At 37.9% G+C, this 22,917-nt stretch overlaps 1 protein-coding gene and 1 pseudogene across 1 annotated transcript in view; one reads left to right on the top strand and one right to left on the bottom strand.

The window, feature by feature from the left end:
- Positions 1 to 22,917, top strand: part of Cryl1 (crystallin lambda 1) — a 135,108-nt gene that overhangs the window by 28,583 nt on the left and 83,608 nt on the right. The window contains exon 3 of the mRNA XM_076872362.2: positions 6,055 to 6,181. Within this exon, the coding sequence (XP_076728477.1) occupies positions 6,055 to 6,181 (127 nt within the window). The remainder of the gene's footprint in view (positions 1 to 6,054; positions 6,182 to 22,917) is intronic.
- LOC143411619 (la-related protein 4-like) lies at positions 1,300 to 3,269 on the bottom strand (annotated as a pseudogene).

Genomic DNA, 22,917 nt, shown 5'->3' with positions numbered 1-22,917 from the left:
GTTTAGTGATTTTGCTTTTAGGGGTAGGTTGTCAAAAAACAAAGAGTAACAAATGAAGTAGCAAAAAAGTTTTGTTTACCATCTCAAAGTGGGAGGGCAATGGATCACAGGCAGTGTAATCATCTGAAATCCATTTGACCTATCACTTCAGGTCCAAGATGAAATTTGGAATTTTTTTGAATAGACCCTATTCTTTCCTGGAGTATCAAACAGATTGGCAGTTGTATCTCCAAGTACAATCAGATCTTAACAGGCTGTTGAATGAAATATTAGTAAAATCGAAAAGATGAGACTAAATTTCAAATTAGAATAAAAATCTACTCAGTTTTCAAATCACTTACTAACACGACAACAAATTTGGCTTAAATCACTCCTGTACACACTGACACCCACAGATGCCCCAGTCACTGATGTGCTCTGCAACAAAAGGCCATATAATCAGAGATGACATTCTCCAAGTCAAACTTTAAATAGATTTTAAAAAGTCACTTCTAATTTTTACAGAAATGTTTCTTCAAAAACTATTTTCTCTCATTCCCTCATCTCCTAAACTAAAGGATGTGTACTGTATTGTTTTGTTGTAATTTCTCAAGCTAAATCTGAACCCTCAAAATCGATTCCAGGCAGAAAATCTTTGTAAATTAAAATCAAAAGCAAAAATAGAAAAATTCTATTTTATATATTATATATGTGTGTATACACATAAACACACATATGTATTTATACTGATTTGAATCCTCTAGCATTTTAAAATCACCTTAGAGACGAATTTTGGGATTCTATTCTCCACAACTCCAAAATCCATAATTTAAGGACATAATTCATTTCCTTCCTGGCTACCCACTCCCCTCCAGAACAGTTCAATATAGCCAATGGCTCAAGTTTAATGGGAAGAGTGCAAGTTTTTGAATAGTTTTTTTTTTTTTATTTCTTTGGTGATCTGGGTGGTATATGTTGTTCTTTGCCATTATGTCAAGTCACTCCCTGAGATATAGCCCTATGGCTAAACTGGTGTCTCTAGTCCCTGATTTTTCCAGCAAATGTTCCCCTGGGAATGGTATTGCCTTGGAAGCCAGAATATCCTTACTAGCCCTTGCTTCTGGCTTCTCATGTGATTTCTCAATGGACTTCTCAGGAGCTCCAGTCTCTTCATTTTTGGTGGGAGATACAACATTGGAGCAAAGTTCCTGTAGTGGCCGAACAAGAACTGAAACTGGCTCTCAAGGAGGTTCTGGCACACTTCAGCATAACTTTTCAAGGTTCCTGTAGGGTTCAGCTCCAGATGCATTTATGTTACTATTACTTGGTGCAGCAGTATTTGCCTGTGATGTCTTTGCAGTGCTTGGGGGAAGAAGTAGGGATAGTCATCTGATTGAGAACAATCTTCTGAGCAGTGAAATCTTCTATGAGATCCTTTTCTTGCTGAGTTGTGCTTAATGCAGGAAGCTCAGCTGTACATGGAGGACTGGAACTCATATTGAGTTGCTGGGCAGAAGTGCAGTCTGTTTGCTCATCCTCTGCAGGCACTGGGGAATGAACTCTCAAGTCTTCATTATCCTTTCTTTAATGACATCAAACATTCTATTCTCCAAAATGAATTCACCTGGCATTCTTTTCTTTCTTTCTTTTTCTTTTCTTTTCTTTTTTTTCTTTCTTTCTTTTTTTTTTGGCGTCAGGGATTGAACTCAGGCACACTTGGCCATTGAGCCATATCCCCAGCCCTATTTTGTATTTTATTTAGAGACAGGGTCTCACTAAGTTGCTTAGTGCCTCACTTTTGCTGGGGATGGCTTTGAGCTCTTGATTCTCCTGCCTTAGCCTCCTGAGCTACTGAGATTCAGGTGTGTGCCACCATGCCTGGCTTAAATAAGCTTTATGTTTAAGGCTCATTTTCTTTATTTTTAAATTAATTAATTAATTAATTATTATTATTATTTTTTTAACTGGGGATTGAACTTAGGGGCACTTGACCACTGAGCTACCACCTGTCTTTTTTGATGAACTTCCAGGTAATGGAGGAAAATTTGAAGCTAGTAAGTCAAACTTTGTTTTTTTGAGCCTTCGTTTCAACTGTTGAAGGATGGGATCTTGGGATTCTGTCATCTTGTGGTCTTTGACCTCTGGAAACAGTTCTTCTGCCCCTACCATAGTCCCCATTCTATTGCATCTGTAAAACAGGAGTCTCCTTGGGAAGGTGAGTTTGCTCCTGATGCCCTGGTACTGTAGGGTTATGCCATTTGGGTGGAAAGTTCCTTGAACTAGATCTATTCAATGGTCCATCCTCAAATGACACAGAGCTCTCTATTGAATCTTCTGAACCACTGGATGACCTAAAATGAGGATTCACATGATTCTTTTTTGGAATGGTTGACCAATATTCACAGCAGCAGCATTTGTTTTATAAGATCCTGGTGAATTAAAGCCATTCACAAAACTACCACTGGGAAAGGAAGCTAGTGGTGTTTCAAAGTAAGGTGCAGGACTTGGAGACCAAGACCGAGGCACAATACTATAGACTGAGTACTGTTGGTGAGAATTATATACAGGCTACATAAAGAGTGGTGAGGCATACTGTGCTGAAGTTTGAATACATACTAGAATCAATAACCATTCTTAGCAAAAAAGATATTGATGGCCCTTATCTTTGTCATGATTGGCTTGCCCTGAAATGTTATAACTTAAGTATTTGAAAGTCTGTTGTGCATCTGTGTCTAGCTGAAAAGTGATATACCAGTTGCTATTATGTGCAAGCTCACAGCTTATCACTTTGGGGAATTTTTCACTTTTAAGCAAAGCTTTCACTTCCTCTACTGGTGTTGTTTCAGGAATCTCTCTAAGAATCACAATACAACACTAATGACTTGGTCTCACCTTCTCACCCTTCTCATCAACTTGTACCATAGGAAAAGATCTCAAACTTTAAGATCAGGATTTGTGGTCAACTTTTTAAAAATTCTCTTTTCTGTTGGCAATTGTCCAGTTGGGACGAACTGATCACCATCCATCTGAGCTATCAAACAATGATCCTTTGACAAGTTTTCTTGTGAAAACCAGAATTCTAATGTTTTCTTTAGACATTCTTTTAGGTCTTCTGTAGAAATTGCTGAACTACCTTCTCCAGAAACATGTATTTGGCAACTCAGTTCTTCAGGTCCTAGTATCATTTCATCAGTTGATTCAATGCCTGTAGTGTTTCTTGTGGTTTCACAAGATGGAGAATATATTACTTCATGTTCCTTACACATACCTTTTGAAAGCTCGGCATCTCCTTCAGGATGAGACCCTGATGTGCTGCTGTTTCCTGCCAAGGGCTTTCAGTTCCTTGAGTAGCATCAGGAGTTCTAGGAGGATTTCTTGCCATACTCTTTGGCATTCGATTTAAACCAGTTCCTTTAGGTGTTACCTGCTTCTCCCTCCACCGTCCCACAAGTTCTCTCCTCCCTCCTAGATGGTGCCTCCCTCATGACCCTTTTCTCCATCCAACTCTACCCTGCCGCCCCCCCCCACCTGTTTGCCTCCATATGGGACTGGGGTTACCTTTCCTTTCTTTTTTTTCCTACTATTTTTTTTTCAAATGAGAGAGACAGTGTGATTCAGTAGAAAACATAAAGAAGAAGTTGTTCTTATTAATTATGACTTAAAAGACAAGGCAGAAGACTGGTATCAGCTGCATCATGCTTCTAACAGCTCTGGCCCTTGGGAAACTCTGTACCATCCTGGAGATTTGATTTGGGTACCAAAATGAATGCGCAGGACTAAAAAAATACAAAAAAGAAGCATTTTTTTGTTTCATACATTTATAGATATCTTTAGTTATTTTAAAGGCAAAATTGATTCAAAGGTGGACTCATGCATTATTCATATTCTTTTTTTCAAGTGGCAAAATTGGACTTCAAAAGAGTAGGCCTTAGCATTGATATCCCTAAAAATCAGTAATGTTTTCCTTCTCTATATACATGAAAAAGAACCATGACGTAATTAGTTAATCATGTGATAAATTGATCTGTGTAGTACGTATCATAGTCACATTGAATAACTTATCATCATTATTAAAATGAAGTTGAGTATTTTCCTTTCCTTGTGAGTGTAAAATATGCACAGCATCTAGGAATACAGGATTTTAAAGTGGTGGTTGAGAGTTCTGTTTCTGTCAACATGGCAAATGTCAATATGGTAAGGCTCTTGAAAATTTTTTCACTTCAAGATGCTTAAGAATATTGGGTAACTGTGTATCTTTGAGGCTTTTAAAAGTCATGCATAGCTAATGGTAGCTAATAATATTTTTTTCCACATATTTGCTGACCATTTGTATTTATTATTTTGACAACTGTCTATTCAGGATTTCCCCAACTTAAAAAGAGGAAAGGTTTATTCTGGCTTGCTTTCAGAGGTTTCAGTCTGATTGATCCCCTTGCGTTGGGCCTGAGGCAGCACAGTACATTATGGTGGTAGCACATGGTGGAGGAAGCTCATTCACCTTAGGGCAGGTGGGTAGCAAAAGAGAGGGGTAGGGGTTAGGTTCCCATTATCCCCTTTGAGGGAATGTCCCCAGTGACCAAAGACCTCTACTTTAAATGTTGAACATAAGCAACCTATGAGAGCGTGGTCCTTTGACAAGGTCATTCTTAACTATGATGGGATGAGACAAAAAGACTGCTTCATAAATTTGTCTAAGAACAGCTGAAAACAAGATCACTGTGCAACCCACAAATACTGAGCATCTCTTTCTTGGCTAAAATGAGTGCCCACTTCTCTTGAAATCATTATAGCTTTGTCTTCAGTGTAGTCTCCTTTCCATCTGGGTAAGATCTATTGAGATACCCAATCTTCTAGTTGCCCTCACTTTTTATTTATAGCATCTCAACTAGTGAGTTCTACTTCTGAGACTTCCTCCAAATCACCCAAGCAAAGCCTGAATCCTTTGATAAGTTCTCTCTATTACCTTCTTTCTAGATCCCGTGGCTCCCCTGGTGTTCCAGTATAGGTGTGCTCCTGTTGGCTTTTTAAAAAAAATTTTTTTGGTTGTTAATGGATTTTTATTCTTTTATATGTGGTGCTGAGAATCAAACCCAGTGCCCCACACATGCTAGGCAAGTACTCTACCAATGAGCCACAACCCCAGCCCTCCTGTTGGCTTTAACTGTAGGATATCAACAGCTTAAAGATTAAAACTGTCACAAGAAGACAAGTACCACATAAAAAAATCTCACTCATATGTGGAATTTACAAGGTCAATTTCAGAAGTTGTCATTAGAGTATTGGTTTTGGGAGGCTGGGGAGAGCAGGAGGGAAGGAGGCATGGGGAGAAACTGGTCCAAAGGTACTAAGTTGTAGTTAGAGAGGAGTTAGAAGTCCTGGATGTGCTATTAAACAGCATGGGTATGCCCATTGAATGGTAACTCCTCATTCTCTCTAGCCCCCTGGCAACCATCATTCCACTTTATGTCTCCATGATTTTGGTTGCTCTTTGGTACCTTATATAAGTGTAATCACCCCATTTTTGTCCTTTTGTGTCTGATTTATTTTATCTCATTTGTGTAATATCACCCAGGTTCATCCACATTGTAGCAAGTGTCAGAACTCCCTTCTTCTTTAAGTCTGAAAAATACTCCATTGTGTGTAACACAACATCTTGTTTTTGTATTCATCTATCAATGGGCCCTTAAGTTGCTTTCAACTCTTGGCTATTGTGAATAGTACTTCTGTGAACATGGGTGTATAAAAATCTCTAAAAATCTGCTTTCAATTCTTTTGGGTATATACCTGGAAATGGAATTGCTGAATCATGTGGTGATTCTATTTTTAATTTTTTGAGACTCTCTGGACTGTTCTCTATAGCAGCTACTTCATTTACAATCTCACCAACAGTGTACTAGGGTCCCAGTTTCTCCACATCCTCACCAGCCCTTGTTATTTTCCTTTTTTGACAGCCATCCTAATGGGTGAGGTGGTATCTCATTGTGACTCTGATTTACATTCCTGATGACTAGTGATGTTGAGCTTTATTTTTATATTGGGTTTTGATTACAGTGACCACTCTCTACTTCTTTCCAGAAAGGAGTTGAAGATGCTGGAGCAGTCTGATTCTCTGAAAGGTTCTCTAAGTGCAGAACAGCAGCTGTCACTCATCAGTGGTTGCTCCAACATTGCAGAAGCAGTAGAGGGCGCCATGCACATTCAGGTGAGTTAAGGACACTGGCAACCCAGGTCTGCAGAGTCCCAGGAGAACTTAAAACCTCTCCAGAATGGAGGAACTTTGGGGAGGGAGTAGAAGGAAGGAGCAGGGGGCAGGAAAGATGGTGGAACGAGATAGACATCATTACTCTAGGTACATGTATGACGATATGAAATGTGTAACTCTATCTTGTGTACAACTAGAGAAATAAAAAATTGCACTCCATTTGTGTTCTATGAATTGAAATGCATTCTGCTGTCATGTATAACAAATTAGAGTAAATAAATACATAAATTTAAAAACCTCTCTGGAAGAACAAAGAAAAATAATAGGCAGTGAAAGGCATGAATATTTTGTAACTTTAAAATCAGAATTCTGTTTATGTGACAGCAAACAGGTCATCAAAACTTCCCTTGTACAGATTCTCATCAAACTAGCATGATAATGCCTTACAGATATTACAATTTTGAGCTAAACTAGGTATTCTGAACTGCTAACACTGTTTTATCAGCCTTTTAAATGACAGATTATATTCTTGTTTTCATGCATAATGAAGTAAACCCTTTAAAGAAATCCTCTCAAAGAAAATCTTTCATTTGCATTTATCGTTTCCAACAACTTCACTGAAAAAAATAGTCCTCACAGGCACTGATTGTTCCTTAGCTGAAAAGAGTCTGGAGAGAGGAAGCAGTCCCTTCAGGTAGAGCTGGGGCAGCCTCAGGGGCTGGGTGAGGTGACCTTTCCAGGAATCTATCCCTCCTGTAGCTCAAGTGCCTACAGGTAGATTCTGCCCATGTTTAAGAACCTGAGGTCTAACATTATGTTTTGAAAGGTCATACTTAAATTGCTACAGAGTTTAGGTAATTATTCCAAATACCCCTTTTCTGTATTTTGTGTTCTGAGATTTGCACATATCATGTTGTTTCCATGATGATATTCTGAGAATTTGGGAACAAACCAAAAAGGCTGCATGTGTTTTATAGTCAGCTGTTGCTCTGAGATTCAGATCACGTACAGAAGATGGAGGTTCTAGGTCTTTGTGGCTCTCAGGTTTCTCCAGTTCCTTTAACAAACGTGTATCAAAACAGAGCATAAGGAGAGGATCATTTTTCAATTCCTTTTCTCTTTCTTGTATACAACAGATTGCCCTTATCCTCTGTTTACTTTCTGTAGTTTTAGTCACCTGTGGTCAATAGAAGTCCAAAAGTATTTGGAGGTGGGGGAGGAGAGAGAGAGAGACAAAAAGAGACTGACACACTCCACATGCACATAACTGATTACAGTATGTTGTTATAATTGTTCTATTTTTATTAGTTATTGGTATTAATCTCTTATTGTGCCTACTTTATAAATTAAACTTTGTCATAGGCGTGTATATATAGGATAAACATAGTAGGTACTGGGTTTGGTGCTGTGGTTTCAGGCATCTACTCGGGGGCTTGGAACATGTCAGGTGTGGATGAAGGGGCTAGTATGTTTGTCTCTATCTCTTGATATAATTAGGGTTGTATGAAATTTAGGTGCTATAGGGGATCAGAGGGCTCTTGTGGTGAGCTTTCAGATGTCCTGTTTCATGGGTGCGTGTTGTAGGAGGACTTGCTTCTGGAGAACACAGAAGCTTTCCATGTCTGGTCTGGGAAGAGAAGCTTCTTCACCTGGATTTAGTTTTTGAGGATAGTGTATGCTTCTTACATTGGTTCTACCAGGGAGGGTCTTATTGCTCTTGACAGTGGCAGGGATGGGTTTCTCCTGTCATGGCATGTATAGTTCACATATGGGTCCGGTGGGCTTGCAGTCAGTTTTGACATTTGCACTTAGCATAGGTGCCGCAGTCTGGCTGGGCACAATTCACCAGCCACTTATCAAGCAGAAACGAACTTTATTTTTAGAGCACACAGGCTGTACCACAGGAACTCTTCAGGAATTCCCTCAGAGCCCAACTGCCACCACCGGTTTTTGCTGAGCCTCTCAATCCCCCCCACCTCCTGCTCTTGAGGCTGATTGGCTGGGTCGTGTGGGTGGAGCCAAAAGAGTCGCCCAATGAGCAGCTCCGTGGTCTGAAAGGGCGGGGAAACAGCCCAATGAGCATCACCGCAGAAGAGCCAATCAGCTGGCAGCTGGAAGTTTGCTGGGCCGCTTTGAGCCAATCAGCTGGAAGTTTGCTGGGGCCCCTTCCGCTGTGGCTCTCAACATATAGGTGTGACTTTGGCAAGTTTTTTTTTTTTTTTAAACTTCTAAATTCCATTTCCTCATCAGTAAAATGAGGATGATTCCTTGAGCTCTGAAACGTAGTGAGAATTTCCATCTGGGCTCATACTTAAGGTGACTATCCTGAAGGCAAGGTTTCAGTTTCCCAACGAGATGTTTAAAAACTACTTTTATGATTAATTTGATGTAGTTGTCCCTCAGTATATTGAGAGGATTGGTTCCAGGACCCTTATTGATATCAAAATCTGTGAATGCTCAAGTCTATCATATAAAATAGTGTAGTATTTGCATTGTAGATATGCACATCCTTTCATATACTTCAAATTGTCTCTAGATGACTTATAATGCCTAATATGATGTAAATGTTATGTGCTTAGTTGTTATACTATATTGTTTAGGAAATACATATAAAGAAAAAAGTCTGTACATGTTCAATCAGATGCAATTGTAACAGAGACTTAATAGAGGTTGCCTTTGCTAAAAGCAGTGACTCTTCATTTGGGTCCATTTATACCCAGTGGGTAATGAAAGCAGGATAAAGTTTGACAATCTCTGCCTTCATTTTTGTCTGTCTCCTTTATTACCTTAAACTTTGGTTCAGGTCCCTCCCTAGCTCTGTGTGTAGACGTGTTGATCATTTAAGTAGTGTTCATCTAAAAACTGGTAATACAAGAGTTATCAGCCCTAAATTTACCTAACCTATTTCATCCCCCTTTAAGACTGTAGGATTTGCAGTCACTCATTTCAGATCCCTGGAATGACACTAGAAGACTTTAGCATTGTCCTGTACCTTCCAGGAAATCACCTCATGATGAGACTGCCCCCCATTGCCTAAGCTGAAGCAGTCATCTCTTGGCAGCTGAATTGCCCCCTTCCAGAATCACAGGCCTGATAAACATCCTGAGCAACAGGTGGAAATTATCCCCCTCAAGCAAAATAAGGACTTCCCTGGAGTTTCCTTGCAGAACCAGAACCGAAATAATGATCAACTGACCCACAGTTTGACCAAGAGCGCTTCATTATGCATATCTCTCACCCCATACACCAGTTCTTTCTCTGTTTAAACTCAAGCTTCTTTCAGCATGGTGAAGAAAGGGCTTAGATGCTGGATCTTGCTTTGCCTTTCCAGTGTGGCCATATTGATTAAAGTTCTTATCCTGCTTTTTACAAATATAGCATTTTTACAAAATAGCATTTTACAAATATATATTTAACAGCCATAGAATGTGATTTGCAATATGAATATGTAATAAATTTTTTGTAATATTTCTTGTTTCTCATTTCACAAAATTTTTTAGTCCAGACTCTGGTCTTGCATCTTTAACTCCTATGTGTTCATCTTCATTAGCGTTTCTTGTTAATTTCTCTAACTAGTTTCCCAGAGCACATCATTGGTATTGATTTCTCACTGTGCCTACTTTATAAATTAAACTTTATCATAGGTGTGTATATATAGGATAAATATAGTGTGTGTTTTTGAGAGGTTCAATCGGCTCATAGTGTGTTTGAGGTTCAATAGGAAGAGTTTTTTGAATCCATTTGTAATATTGGAAATTTCTCTTTAGCCTCAATGACTAATTCTCAAACATTTAGTTATTTCCCCCCCTGCAGTGGGATACTTGTGGCTCTACAACATGTTAACTTGCTGTGTTGTCTGTTTTAAATGTTTAAAGTCATTTTAATAAAGCTTATTCACAATTTTTCTAGCACTAGCACTAGAGTTATGCCCCAGGGAATAATGAACACATTTATGTTCAGGTTTTTTTTTTTTTTTTAATGGTTCTTGCTGTGTTTCCCAGACCTCAAACTCTTTGGCTCAAGCAATCTTCCTGCCTCTGTCTCGCCAGTGCTGGGACTAAAGTCACATGTTCAACATTTTTTTTGCCTGGCATATGTTAAACATTTTTTTGTTTTCCCTTTCCATTTTTGAAATATAGACTATCAGATGATTTCTATGCAGATCTGAAACTAGAATGATTGAATTAGTTCAAGCTAATGTGTCTTTATTAAATACTATATTGTTTTTCAAAACATGAAGAATTCTCCATATTATGAGAACTTATAATGACTTGGATATAAGGTGAGTCTTTCTTCTAAGGGATAATTTTAGCTAGGTGCAGTGGCTCACACCTGTAATCCCAATGACTTGAGAGGCTGAGGCAGGAGGATTGCAAGTTTTAGGCCAGCCTGGGCAACTTAGTGAGACCCTGCCTCAAAATAAAAAAAAAAAAAAATTTAAAAACTACTGGAAATGTAGCTCAGTGGCAAAGCTTCCTGGGGTTCAATCTCTAATACTAAAAGCAAACAACAACAAAAGGGATAATTTTAGAGAGGACATATTCTACCTTATTAAAAAAAAGTACTTAGCACAGTATTTGGCACATAGAAAATGCTCGATAAATGGCAATTGTTTTATAAATTGGCCCTTTGTATAGAATTTTGGTAAACAAATGATAGGGAGCAATATATGATATTTTATGCATCGTAGGTACTGAAAATTGTTGTTTAGTTAAGGTCTGTCTCTATTTTATAGGTCAAATGAATGTATTTACATGTTGAGCAGTCTCTATTATACAGAGCACTGAGCCAAGCAGTAGGAGAGGAAAATAGAGAAAGATGATCAAATTCTGCTAACTTTAATTCCTGTAAGAGATTGCATTCTTCAGAAATTCTTCCCCCTTGCTGGGTGTAGTGGTACACACCTGTCCTGTAATCCTAGGTACTCAGGAGGCTGAGGAAGGAGGATCACAAAGTTTGAACCAAAATGTTTCAGAGTCAATGGTTGAAAATAAAAGTTTGTTTGGAACTTTATATTGAACAAAAGAAAAAGTTTATTTATTTTTGGTACTGGAAATTGAACCCAGGGGTGCTTTACCACCAAGCCTCATCCCCAGCCTTTTTCTTTATTTTTTATTTTGAGACAAGGTCTTGCTAAGTTGCTGAGGCTGATCGAACTTGACATCTTCCTGCCTCAGCCTGCCAAGTTTCTGGGATTACAGGGGTGGACCACTATACCTGGCTAACCTGGGCAATTTCACAGGACCCTGTTTGAAATGAAATGATGTGAAATAAAAAAAATAAAAAAGAAATTGTTCCTCTAGTGTCATGGAGAGGAATGGGGGAAGGGAATAGTTCTGACCTACAAGATTGAGAAGGTTTAAGAAGGTGGGATTTGAGCTTGCTTTGGCTTTTTGACAGGTGAATTTTGGAGAGTTGTGTTTCAGAAAGACATGAACAGGTGCCTGGAACATACACACAGTATGCTGGGGTGGGGAGGCTGAGATTCAGGACCAATGGAGAGGAGAAAAAAAGGCTAGAAATAAAAATGAATGCCAATTTGGAATGCTTTGAATGGTGACCTGAAGAGTTGTTAGATGAAATGAATTAATATTTCTAGAGTTATTAGAATAATGCACGACACATAGGAACACTATTTGTTTCCTGAAATAAAAAGTTTGGATTTCAATCTGTATCCTGATTAGAATCCTCCAAGGAAAGTGTCAGTAGGAGACTGAAGCTAAGCAGAAGGAAATATGGATATGACCAAAAATAATTGGAGATTTCACTTTTATTAGATGACTGATTCTCTTGGGTATGTATATACAATTTCTATATACATGATCTATATATATGATCAATTTGATAGTCCAGATTTTGTAACTAGTTTATACTGGCTTCTTGTCTTATGTTTGTCAAACAGAAAAATAAATAAAGCCCCAAAGAGAACCTAGTGATATAACATGTATTTTAAAAATTATGTTAGTGTTTCTAATAATTCAGGAATGTTAAAGATATTTCTTAAAGAATCAAGCATCTCTATTATAAAGGAAGCTTAGGCCTATTATTCCAAAAAATTTTAATAGTTTGGTTATGTATTTCTATTTCTCCTGTTTATTTTTTTCCTTTCTTAAATATATTTGAGATTATACTATGAATAGAATTTTGTATCATGAGTTTTATTTAAAACTGATTTGCTCAAGACTGTATTGATAGAAAAAGTATAATTTTGGGATTTAAAAATAATCTTGAGGGGCTGGGGTTGTGGCTCAGGGATAGAGCACTTGCCTAGCATGGGTGAGGTCCTGGGTTAAATCCCCAGCACCACATAAAAATAAAAAAGTAAAATAAAGGTATTGTGTCCAACTACAACTAAAAAATAAATATTAAAAAAATCTTGCTATTTATTTTATCATTGATGTCAAATCTGAAGAATCTTTCATGTAAGAATGCCATTAAAGCTGAAATTCCAAAAACCCTTGGCTTTCTACTTACCTGGTCCCATCGTGCTCATAGAATTCAGGGCCTGACACATGGTAGGCAAGCACTCTACCACTGAACTCCATCCCCAGCCCCCTAAAGGCTTCTTAGGACTATACCCTCTTATCAGTTCTCACAACTTCTTTTCTGATTTATACAAGGAAAAATTCTGGTAGAAAAATTCCTCTAGGTTACTTGGAAACAGTTTTCTTATAAAAAGAGTAGTGTTACTTAAGGGACTTGTTCAAAAGTAGAAGGCAGAGTATAAGGATAACCCCGTGCCCTCAACACACACACCCCAAGATAGCTTGCCATAAGTTCTTCAACTAAAAATAATCCCACTGTAGGATTTGCTTAGTCCTGGCAGGTTAAAGCCCCAGCAATGTGAGTGTAATTCTCCCCAGGAGATTTTCTTCTAATAACCCCAGAGGGCAGAGCATGGGTCATAAGGTTTCTTAACACTCTGGTGAAATGTGGGAGTATGCAAGAAAGAAACTTGAATTTCTAGAACTTTAGTGCAATTTTGAAATCAAATCTTGTCTGGCAAGAAAATCTACTGTGATGGAAAAATAAGTTTATTCTCAAAAGCCTGTCTAAAAGCATTGACTTTTAAAGAACATTAAGGCCCATTAGCTGTGAAATGGAGGCATTATCTAATCTCTGGAACTCAAGACTTGAGATCACAGCAACTGGTAGGAGCCTTTGTGGGAATGGTTTTTTTGGAGTTATAAAGTTTACATGGAGTTTCCTGCCACAAAATCAGGACAACAGCAATCTAGAAATAAAAGTCATATTATCCATACATATGATCAGAATTTGCATCTAAATTTCACTTTTACAGTTTGGAAAATGCTAGTCTTTCTGATCAGGGCTTTCAGACATTGTTAGGAATTATAAGAAACTGTATTCATAAATAGCACCATTTTCAAAATATACGTGTCCTTTGAATAATAGAAGCTTAGTAGATATTCATTTGGTCTTAGTCACTGAGGCTTACAGTAAACCTTTTGGAAGGGATGGGGCAGGGGTAAGGGAGCGGGGTGGTTCAGCGGGGTGGTTATGGAATGGCCAGTGCTGAGAACATACAGGTGTGGGCATGAAGACTGGCATTTCACTTTTCCTATTGTGTGTGTTTACTTTTTTTTTTCCCAAAAAATCAGATTTACTAAGGTCTAATTTACATACAATAAAATACATATGTTTCAGTGTTTAATGCTATTTGTGTTTGACAGATGCATATGTTCCTTGGTACTTGTGTGTGCTTCATCTATGGATCCAAGCAACCATGAATCAAAAATATTTAGAAAAAAATTACATCTGTACTCAACAAGCGCAGATTTTTCCCCCCTGTGGTTATTCCCTAAACAGTATAGTATAGCAGCTATTTCCATTGCATTAGAGATGATTTAAAGCCTGTGAAAGGATGTGTGTAAGTTTTATGCAAATATTATTTTGTATACAAAACTAGAGCATCTGTGGATTTTGGTATTTGATATTTGCGTAGCTGTATGACAGTGTCTGTTCATTTACTAGTTGAAGAGCTGTTAGGTTGTGTCCCATTTATAGCAATTATGTATAAAGTTGGAATAAGCATGTGAATACATTTGTTTTTATTTCTCTTGGGTAAGTACCAAGGAGTGGAATTGCTAGGTCATATGGCAAGTACATGTTCATCTTTGTAAGAAGCTACAGAACTATTTCCTAAAATGGCTATGATATTTTGCATTTCCATAAACAATAAAAAAGTGCCAGTTTTTTACATCCTTGTCAGTCCTTCATTTTTTCATGGTGAGTTTTCTTATCCCATTCTAATTGTATGTAAAAATGTATCTTATTGTGGTTTTAATTTGCATTTTCCTAGTGATGACATCAAATATCTATTACTGTGTTTATTTGCCAACCACATAATTGTCTTTGGTGTAGTGTCCAAACCTTTTGCTTACTGTTTAAAAAGTGGTTATTTCTTATTGAGTTTTAAGACTTCTTCATATGTCATGGATAAAAATCCTTTGTTATGTATTTTGCAAACATTTTTCCCTCAGTGTTTTTCTTTTCTTTCTTTTTTTTAATAATTGATGTTGGTTTCTTTTATTGTTGTTTTTTATTTATTTTTATGTGGTGCTGAGGATCGAACCCAGGGTCTCACACGTGCGGGGTGAGCACTCTACTGCTGAGCCACAACCCCAGCCCCTGTTTTTATTTTCTTAACAATGACTTTTAAAAAGCAACAGTTTTATAATTTGTTGATGCCCAATTTAAATTTTTTTCTCTTTTGAATTATGCATTTTTCTTCTAGTCTCTGGAATCCTTATCTAACCCAGAAAGATTTTCTCTTATTTTCTTCTAGAGATTAAAGTCATAAATTTGGATTTTATATAGGGTAAAAGGCCATTCAGTTTTTCCTGTATCATTTTTTGAAAAGGCTATCATTTTTCCATTGAAATGTCTTGAAGCCTTATCAAAAATCAGTTGGTAATATATTTGAGGCTTATTTATAGACTGAGCTACATGTCTATAATATTTTGTCTATAGAAAATTTTGAAATCAGATTCTCCAAATTTGATCTTTTTCAAAATCATTATGGCTATTCTAATTCCTTTGTTTTGCATTTTAGAACCAGCTTGTCAGTTTTGGAAAAAAAATCCTACTGAGATTTTGGTGGCACCTATAGATCAATTTGGGCATGAATGTATGAGTGTACCTTTTACCTCACACCCTTGCCAACACTTACTGTTGTTTGTATTCTTTTTTTAGAGAGAGAGAGAGAGAGAGAGAGAGAGAGAGAGAGAGAGTGAGTTTTAATATTTATTTTTTAGTTTTTCGGCGGACACAACATCTTTGTTTGTATGTGATGCTGAGGATCGAACCTGGGCTGCGTGCATGCCGATCATGCTACCACTTGAGCCACATCCCCAGCCCATTGTTTGTATTCTTAATAGCTGCCATTCTGACTGGAGTGAGATGATATTTTAGAGTAGTTTTGATTTGCATTTCTCTAATTGCTAGAGATGTTGAACATTTTTTTTATATATTTGTTGATTGATTATATATTTTCTTCTGAGAAGTGTCTGTCCATTTATTGATTGGGTTGTTTTTTGGTGTTAAGTGTTTTGAGTTCTTAATATATCCTGGAGATTAGTGCTCTATCTGAGGTGCTTGTGGTAAAGACTGTTTCCCATTCTGTAGGCTCTTTCATCATGTTATTGATTGTTTCCTTTGCTGAAGAGAAGTTTTTTAGTTTGATGGATTACATAGTTTCTGACAGAAGTTTGCTTTAATTATTATCTTTACTCTCCTGTATATAATTTATCCTTTTTCCTCTGCCTCATATCAAGATGTTCATATCTTTGGTGTTCAGCAATTTGAATATGATGTGAGTGTGTGTGTGTGTATGTTGTGTTTGGTATTTGTCCTGCTTGGTGTTTTCTGATACTCTTGATATGTGGTTTTGTTTATTTGGAAATATCTTCTCCTAATGGGTCTTTAAATATTTTTCTGCCTCATTTTCTCTTCTCCTGGGATTCCAAATACATATATATATTTGAATATTTTGTGTTTGCATGCTTTGGATTTCCCCCTTTTTTTCCTTTCTCTATTCTTCGTTTTTCAGTTGGGTAATTTCTACTGACCTATCTTCAGTTTCACTGAAGCCTCACTTCTGTGGAGTCTACCCGTCTATGTTTTCATTGCTGTATAACACATCATCCCAAAACTTAATGACTTAGTGCAAAAATAAACACCTAGTACATTCGGAATACCTTGGTTGAGTGGCTCTGTTTGCAGTCTTTCTTGACATTGATATTTGCTAGGGCTGCTGTTATCCAAGGCTTGGTTGGGCCCAAAGGGATCATTTTCAAGATGCATCATTTGCATACTGTCAAATTAATGGATAGTAGATTATGGTTCCATTCCCTGTGGGTCTCTCCATAAGTCTTTTGAATGTCTTCATGACATGGTTGCAGATAAGTGACCTCAGAAAGCACATGGCAAACGCTACAATATCTTTCATGATTATGTCTCAGAAGTCACACATCATCATTGCTACAGGTTCCTGTAAGTTGTGCAAGTCCAAGCTATTCAGTATGCGTGGAGCATGTACAAAGGCATGAATTCCAGGAGGCAAGGACATTGGAACCATCTTGGAGGCTGGCCATCATACTATCAAAGGAAGTTTTATCTTTGTTATTGTCATTTTTATTTGACTTTTTCTTATAGGATACACCTCTAATGAAATTCCCCATTTGCTCACTTTGCCACTAGAACATTTAATATATCTATTTATTCATAGCCATTTTAAATTTCCTGATATAATGCATATAATACTATATGCATTATCCCTGAATCTAATTTTGTTCATTGCTTTGTTTCCTGACATGGGATAGTTTTTCTTCATTTCTTGTGTTATAATTTTTCAGGGCATGTTGCATGTTTTTTTTTCCCAGTAGGTGGTTGGTATGGAAGATTGAATCAATCTAATCAAAAAGTCAGCTGCCCTTGTGTTTTGTTGTTTCCATGGTTACCTTAGGTTCACCACTAGTTTCAAATGCCTCTGCATTATCTGTACTTTGGGGAGACGGGATTGCTGGAGTCTCTTCAATGTTCCTGCTTCCTAAGCTTCTAGTCTCTCCTTTCCCCCTGTGCCACAGATAGGATCTTTTCCAGGCACTGTTCCTCTCCAGACAGAGGGTGCTGCTCTTTGTTGGCCTAGCTCCTGTCTTTGGCAGTCTCAGTATGCCCTGACCTCTACGGTGGAGCCTTCTTAGTGATCCTGCCTTTCCTCCCCATGGCAGACAAGTTCTACCTTGTTGTTTGGTAAGTCTTGTACACAGGGAGCTTCTTGCTTCTTCCTCAGTGTTTAGATTTCAGGGCTGGATTTATCAACCAGGCACTATTGACACTTTGAGCAGGTAATTCTTTGTCATGGGAGCTTTCTTGTGCATTATAGGATGTTGAGGAGCATCCCTGACCCATCAGTTGCCAATAGCACCCTTGTCTTGTTTCCTTAATAACAACCAAAATATCTTTTGACCTTGTCCAATGAACCCTGCCTGGGACCACTCCTCTAATGGTATTGGTATAGATATGATCCTGGACTTAGGGCATTTTTTGTCCCTCCCTCAGGGTGGAGGGTTTTTTCCTTCTGTCCTTTCTCCCGTGCAGTGAGTCTTCACCCATGTCCTGGTAGGGGAGGATAGAGTTCCATTACCCCTCCTTAAGGCTTCTGCTCAGTGAGGGAGATGGGCTGGTTGCTTTGTGCTTCTCTCATAGCAGTGGTCACTTTGTTCCAGACCATTTGCACCACCTCCTTCGAGGATGCTGGCTAGTCCTCCTGTGTCCCAGATTTTTTGGGAACCCCTGGTAGAAAAGAGGCTTAATGAGGGTGAACTCTGTTTAGTATCTGGGTCCCCTAGTGATTCTGTGCCCTCACACTAGCCACACTCAGCCTTCAGTGATCTGTTAAACATTTCATCCAGCTTCTTGTCTGCCCACTTGGTGCCTGATGAATCTTTCCCAGGTGATCTGCTGCAGGTGACCCACTCATCTGTCCTTCCCTTGGATTTCAGGTTGCAATGGTTCCCCCTTATCCATGGTTTTTCTTTTTGTTTTCAGCTACTCACAGTCAACCAGTCTGAAAATATTAATATTTTATTGACTTTTTCAAGAATGAGACCACACACATTCACATAATTTTTATTACAGTATATTGTTATGACTTTTCCATTTTCTTATTATTTATTTTTATCAGTATCTTACTGTACCTAATTTATAATTAAACTTAAATTTATGCTTAGTAATATCATGACCATTTTTTCACATCCTTACATATTGTTCTGCCTATGTGTTTCTATAGGTTGGGAAATTGTTTACATGTATATCTTATAGTTATTAGCTAAATTGAATGATTATTAGCTAATATTCCATTTAAAGTTGAATATTAATGCTTAGGAAATAAAATAGTTTTAACATATTGAGATCATATTTACAGTTTAAAGTCTAAAAAAATTAAGACAATATATGCATAGTATATGTTGGCCTCTGAAAGTTGTGTGTTCAAATAACTTAAGGGGAACCTATTAGACTGAAGTGGTTACAGCACCTTGGACTCCCATTGAAGCAAAATGAAACAATTTTAGCCAATCATAAAGGGCCAGCGATCATCAGTTGTAATCCAAATAGGCAACTGCTCAAACTTTAACTCATCAACTGATCAGATTATACATACACACACAGACACACTCTGTTCTACATTCATTCTGTAAAAGATTTCCCTTCAAACTCCTCCAGCACAGCCTTGAATCTCTTTTGCTTTGGTGCTGTTTGACTCATGAATTGCTGTTTGCTCAAATAAACTGTTAAAAATATTAATGTGCCTCAGTTTAATCTTTTAAAGTGTTAATAAAACTTACTGTAATGCAAGGGTAAGCAAATTTTTCCTTTAAAGGGCTGGATAGTAAATACTTTAGGCTTAGAGAGGTGCTTTGAAATATGCAGTCTCTTTTGCATATTTTTATTTGTGTTTTACAGTCTTTTAAAGATATTAAAAACACTGATAACTTGTGGACTACACAAAAATGTTGGGCATGGAAAGGCTTTGACCCAGGGTCCATGGTTTGCTGAATGCCTCTGTAGAACATTGGAAGACATTTTGTTCCCCAGCATTCTCTTTACTCTGCCATGTCCTCAACAACCCTCCCCAATTTACCCCTTTTAGTATAGATTGTCCTTCAAGTAAGTACAAGCTCTGGAATTCAGGTCTCAGCTGTACCACTAAAGAGTGGCCTTTGGCTGGAAACTAACATCTCTGTTCTTCAATTGTATCCTCTTTAAAAGGAAGATAACGGTACCTGTCTCATCATGATGTTGTGAGAATTATCCTTTCAGTTACCAAGAATGTTCTTGAGAACCTATTATAATCATCCCTAAGCGTCTCTGGGAGATTGGCTCCAAGACTCTGCAGAAACCAAAATTTGAGAATGTTCAAGTCCTTTACATTGAATGGCATATCTGCATAGAACTTACTTATATTCTCCCATAAATATTAAATCTTCTCTAGATCACTTTTAATAGCTAATATCATGTGTATGCTATATAAGTAGATGTTATATTGACAAAATGACAAGAAAAGTCTATACATACTCAGTACTGATGTAATTTAAAAAAAAAAAATTTATGCTGGCAGTTGAATCCAGTGCTCTACCCCCAAGCTACATCCCCAGCCCTTGAATACTTTTGATCTGTGGTTGGTTGAATCTACTAATGGGAAATTTAGGGACATGTGATTATATGTGTCAGTCTCTATTAGATATTGGGGTATACTTGTCTCATGAAGCCCATAGTCCAATGTAAGGTATATATTGGTTAGAGTATTTTTGGTTGCAAGTAACAAATTGCTTTAGGGAAAAAGTATGTTTTTTTTTTTTTTTAAGTTATTTTGGTTTTCTTTCTTTTTTCCCCCTCTCTCTCTTTTTTCCATATGTAACTTAAAAAATAGGGATAGGCCTGGCTTCTGCAGAGCCTAGATTCTATGCTCAGATGGTTTACGTTGGAAATTCTTCCCAGTGCTAGGCATTGCTTTCTTCTTTGGTAGATTGCCATGATAAGGTGTTCAGAAGACAAATGACAACTCCAAACTAGGCCATCAGAAAGACCTTCCCACTCCCTTATTTATTTATTTATTATACCCGGAATTGAACCCAGGGGTGCTTTACCACTGAGCCACATCTCTGCCCACACTTTTAAATATTTTTTTTAAATTGTAGTTGAACACAATAACTTTATTTTAAAATTTATTTTTATGTGGTGCTGAAGTTTGAACCCAGTGTCTCCCACGTGCTAGGTGAGCGCTCTACTGATGAGCAAAACCCCAGCCCTCCCTGGCCCTTTTTTATATTTTATTTTGAGACAGAGTCTTGCTTAGGGCCTTATTGAGTTGCTGAGGCTGGCTTTGAACTTGTGATCCTCCAGCCTCAGCCTCCCAAGCCACTGAGATTGCAAGTGTGCACCACTATTCCCTGACTGCCTCCCAGTTTTATTGAGGCATGGTTGATAAAAATACAAAGAACATTTCCTTCTAGCATCCATATTAAAAGTTCTGAAATTAACTCTCTGCTCTGACTTGGACCCCTATCCTGGTTGCTCAGGGCATAGGAAGCATTACTTTGTTGGCCAGGGTTTGATCTGCTCCCATCCCTGGGAACAGGGTCAGCCCCACCTGAGTAGCATGTACCAAATAGAAGAATGGGAAGCTGAATAATGGGCAAACAAAAATATGCCATTAGAAACTTAACCAGAGCAGCACATAGGTCTATAATCATTAACTATAATATTTGCAAGGAAGGTACAATTCTATAATGGTGGTCCATGGAGCCCTGATCCAGTTGGAATGTGGTTAGGAAAAGAGACTCTGAAACAGGCATAGCAGATACATCATTTGCTCACTTACATATAGCCATTTTAAAGGAATTAACGTTTTATTTAAATCCATTTTAAAGGGCTTACTGATCTGTCATGAAAAGGAATACCTATATTTTGGCTGTAGAATCCCCTTTTAAACCCATACCAAGTAAAAGGAGTAATTTGATTGGAAAGAAAAGGTTTTAGTAACATAAATATAGAACTTTAATTCCTCCTTTTTAAAAATAGTCTGAACCAATTAAAACAACAACAACAGCAACAAAATAATCTGAAAAGAAACTAAACAAGTTATTATTCATGGAAATGTGTATGTTTTGGCTGTGAAAACATGTACTGTGATCTAGTAAATAGTTGGTGGAGGGACTGATTTTCTTTAGCTGAAGGAAAATGTAAAAACATTTGTAACTGTTTGACTTTTTGTGGGGATTGGCAGCCCTGCCTACTGAGTACTTTGCTTTGTTACTTGAGGTAAGCTAGTAAATCCATAAAAAGAGGAAGAGAGTGATCTTTTAGATAATATGATTAAATATAGGATTTAGTCGAATGTCACAACAAAGCAGTAAACTATCTCCCCTGGGCCTTGCCTTCCAAGTTCTTCATGCTGAATTTCGATTCTTTGAGATCCTTTTGATTTCTGGGTGAAGCCTAATTTTCTTAGCCATGTCCTTCATGTATCTTTTGTTTTGCTTGACCCTCTACAATTTTATTTCCTCCAGATTTAGGAATAGGTCTGGTCTACAAAGACCTAGTGGAACGGATGTGTGCAGGATATGTCCAAGGAGGTAGGAGGGCACTTCACTGGTTAGAAAGTATTGCGAATTTATTAGGAAATGAGAAAAAGGATTATAATCCAGAACACACAGTTTAGTGTCACAGGTTCTTCCAAAGAAGGAAGGGGTGGGAAGAGGAAGATTTCATTAGCAAAAGGTATAAATTCCTGTAAGCTACTTGGATAGTTGGATATAAAGTTCATTGGTCTTGGAGAAGCAGGAGTTGATGGCAGTTTATAGGTGGAGGTGATATTAGGAGAGCATCTGGTCTGAATTGTGCAGTCTTACAGAATGTTAAACTTTGTCATTACAGAATGTTAAGATAAACTTTGTTGCAGAAGTCTGTGCATACCTGGGAGGCCAGCAGAGCATGAGTGTGAAGGACTTTCTGTTGGGGCTTTTAAGAAAGTCCTTGAGACAGTTGTTATCTTAGATAGGCAGAACATGATCTCCCTACCTTATTATTATTTCTTTGTGTGGTGCTGGGGATTGAACCCAGGACCTTATGCAAACTAGATAAGTGCTCTACCCGTGAGCTAAACTCCCAGCCCAGCATACATATTTAATGCTTGGAAAACAGCAAATGTGTTAGCAACTAGAACATTTATTTCTAGCTAAAGAAACGTAATGAACGTGTTTTCACTTTTTGCTGTTGGCGCTAGGTGGCCATTATTGACTGAGACCATTAGACACTGTGGACTATACCAAATTCATCATGGAGCCTGCTTTTTAAAGGCATGTGAGAGAATCTGTCTGGGACTTTAATACTGATTTTTTTAAAAAAAGAACACTGGGGAGAAATTCTATGCTGGTATAAGTCCAGGGGACCCTGGTGTTCGGGTGTGTGCTGTGGAAAGTGTGCATCCCACTATTGTTTGTTTGCTTTTCCTGGCTCCCAGGGCTTCCCACTGCTCACCTATTGCTTTGGCACCCTGTGTGCTGACTTGGCATTGCCTTGGTTGTTTATTTTCATTTGAAAGTTTTCAGAGACTTATTTCCCAGTGTATCTATTTGAACCACGGTGGGTGGGGGAATCAAAAAAAGCTTCTTTTGAGTTGGTGACTTTCACCTTTTAGGAGTGGGGCTGTGCTA

The sequence above is a fragment of the Callospermophilus lateralis genome, chromosome 12 (genome assembly GCF_048772815.1).
Source record: "Callospermophilus lateralis isolate mCalLat2 chromosome 12, mCalLat2.hap1, whole genome shotgun sequence".
Classification (NCBI taxonomy): domain Eukaryota; kingdom Metazoa; phylum Chordata; class Mammalia; order Rodentia; family Sciuridae; genus Callospermophilus; species Callospermophilus lateralis.
The sequence above is the reverse complement of the archived record's forward strand: the minus strand, read 5'-3'. Positions and strand labels throughout refer to the sequence as shown.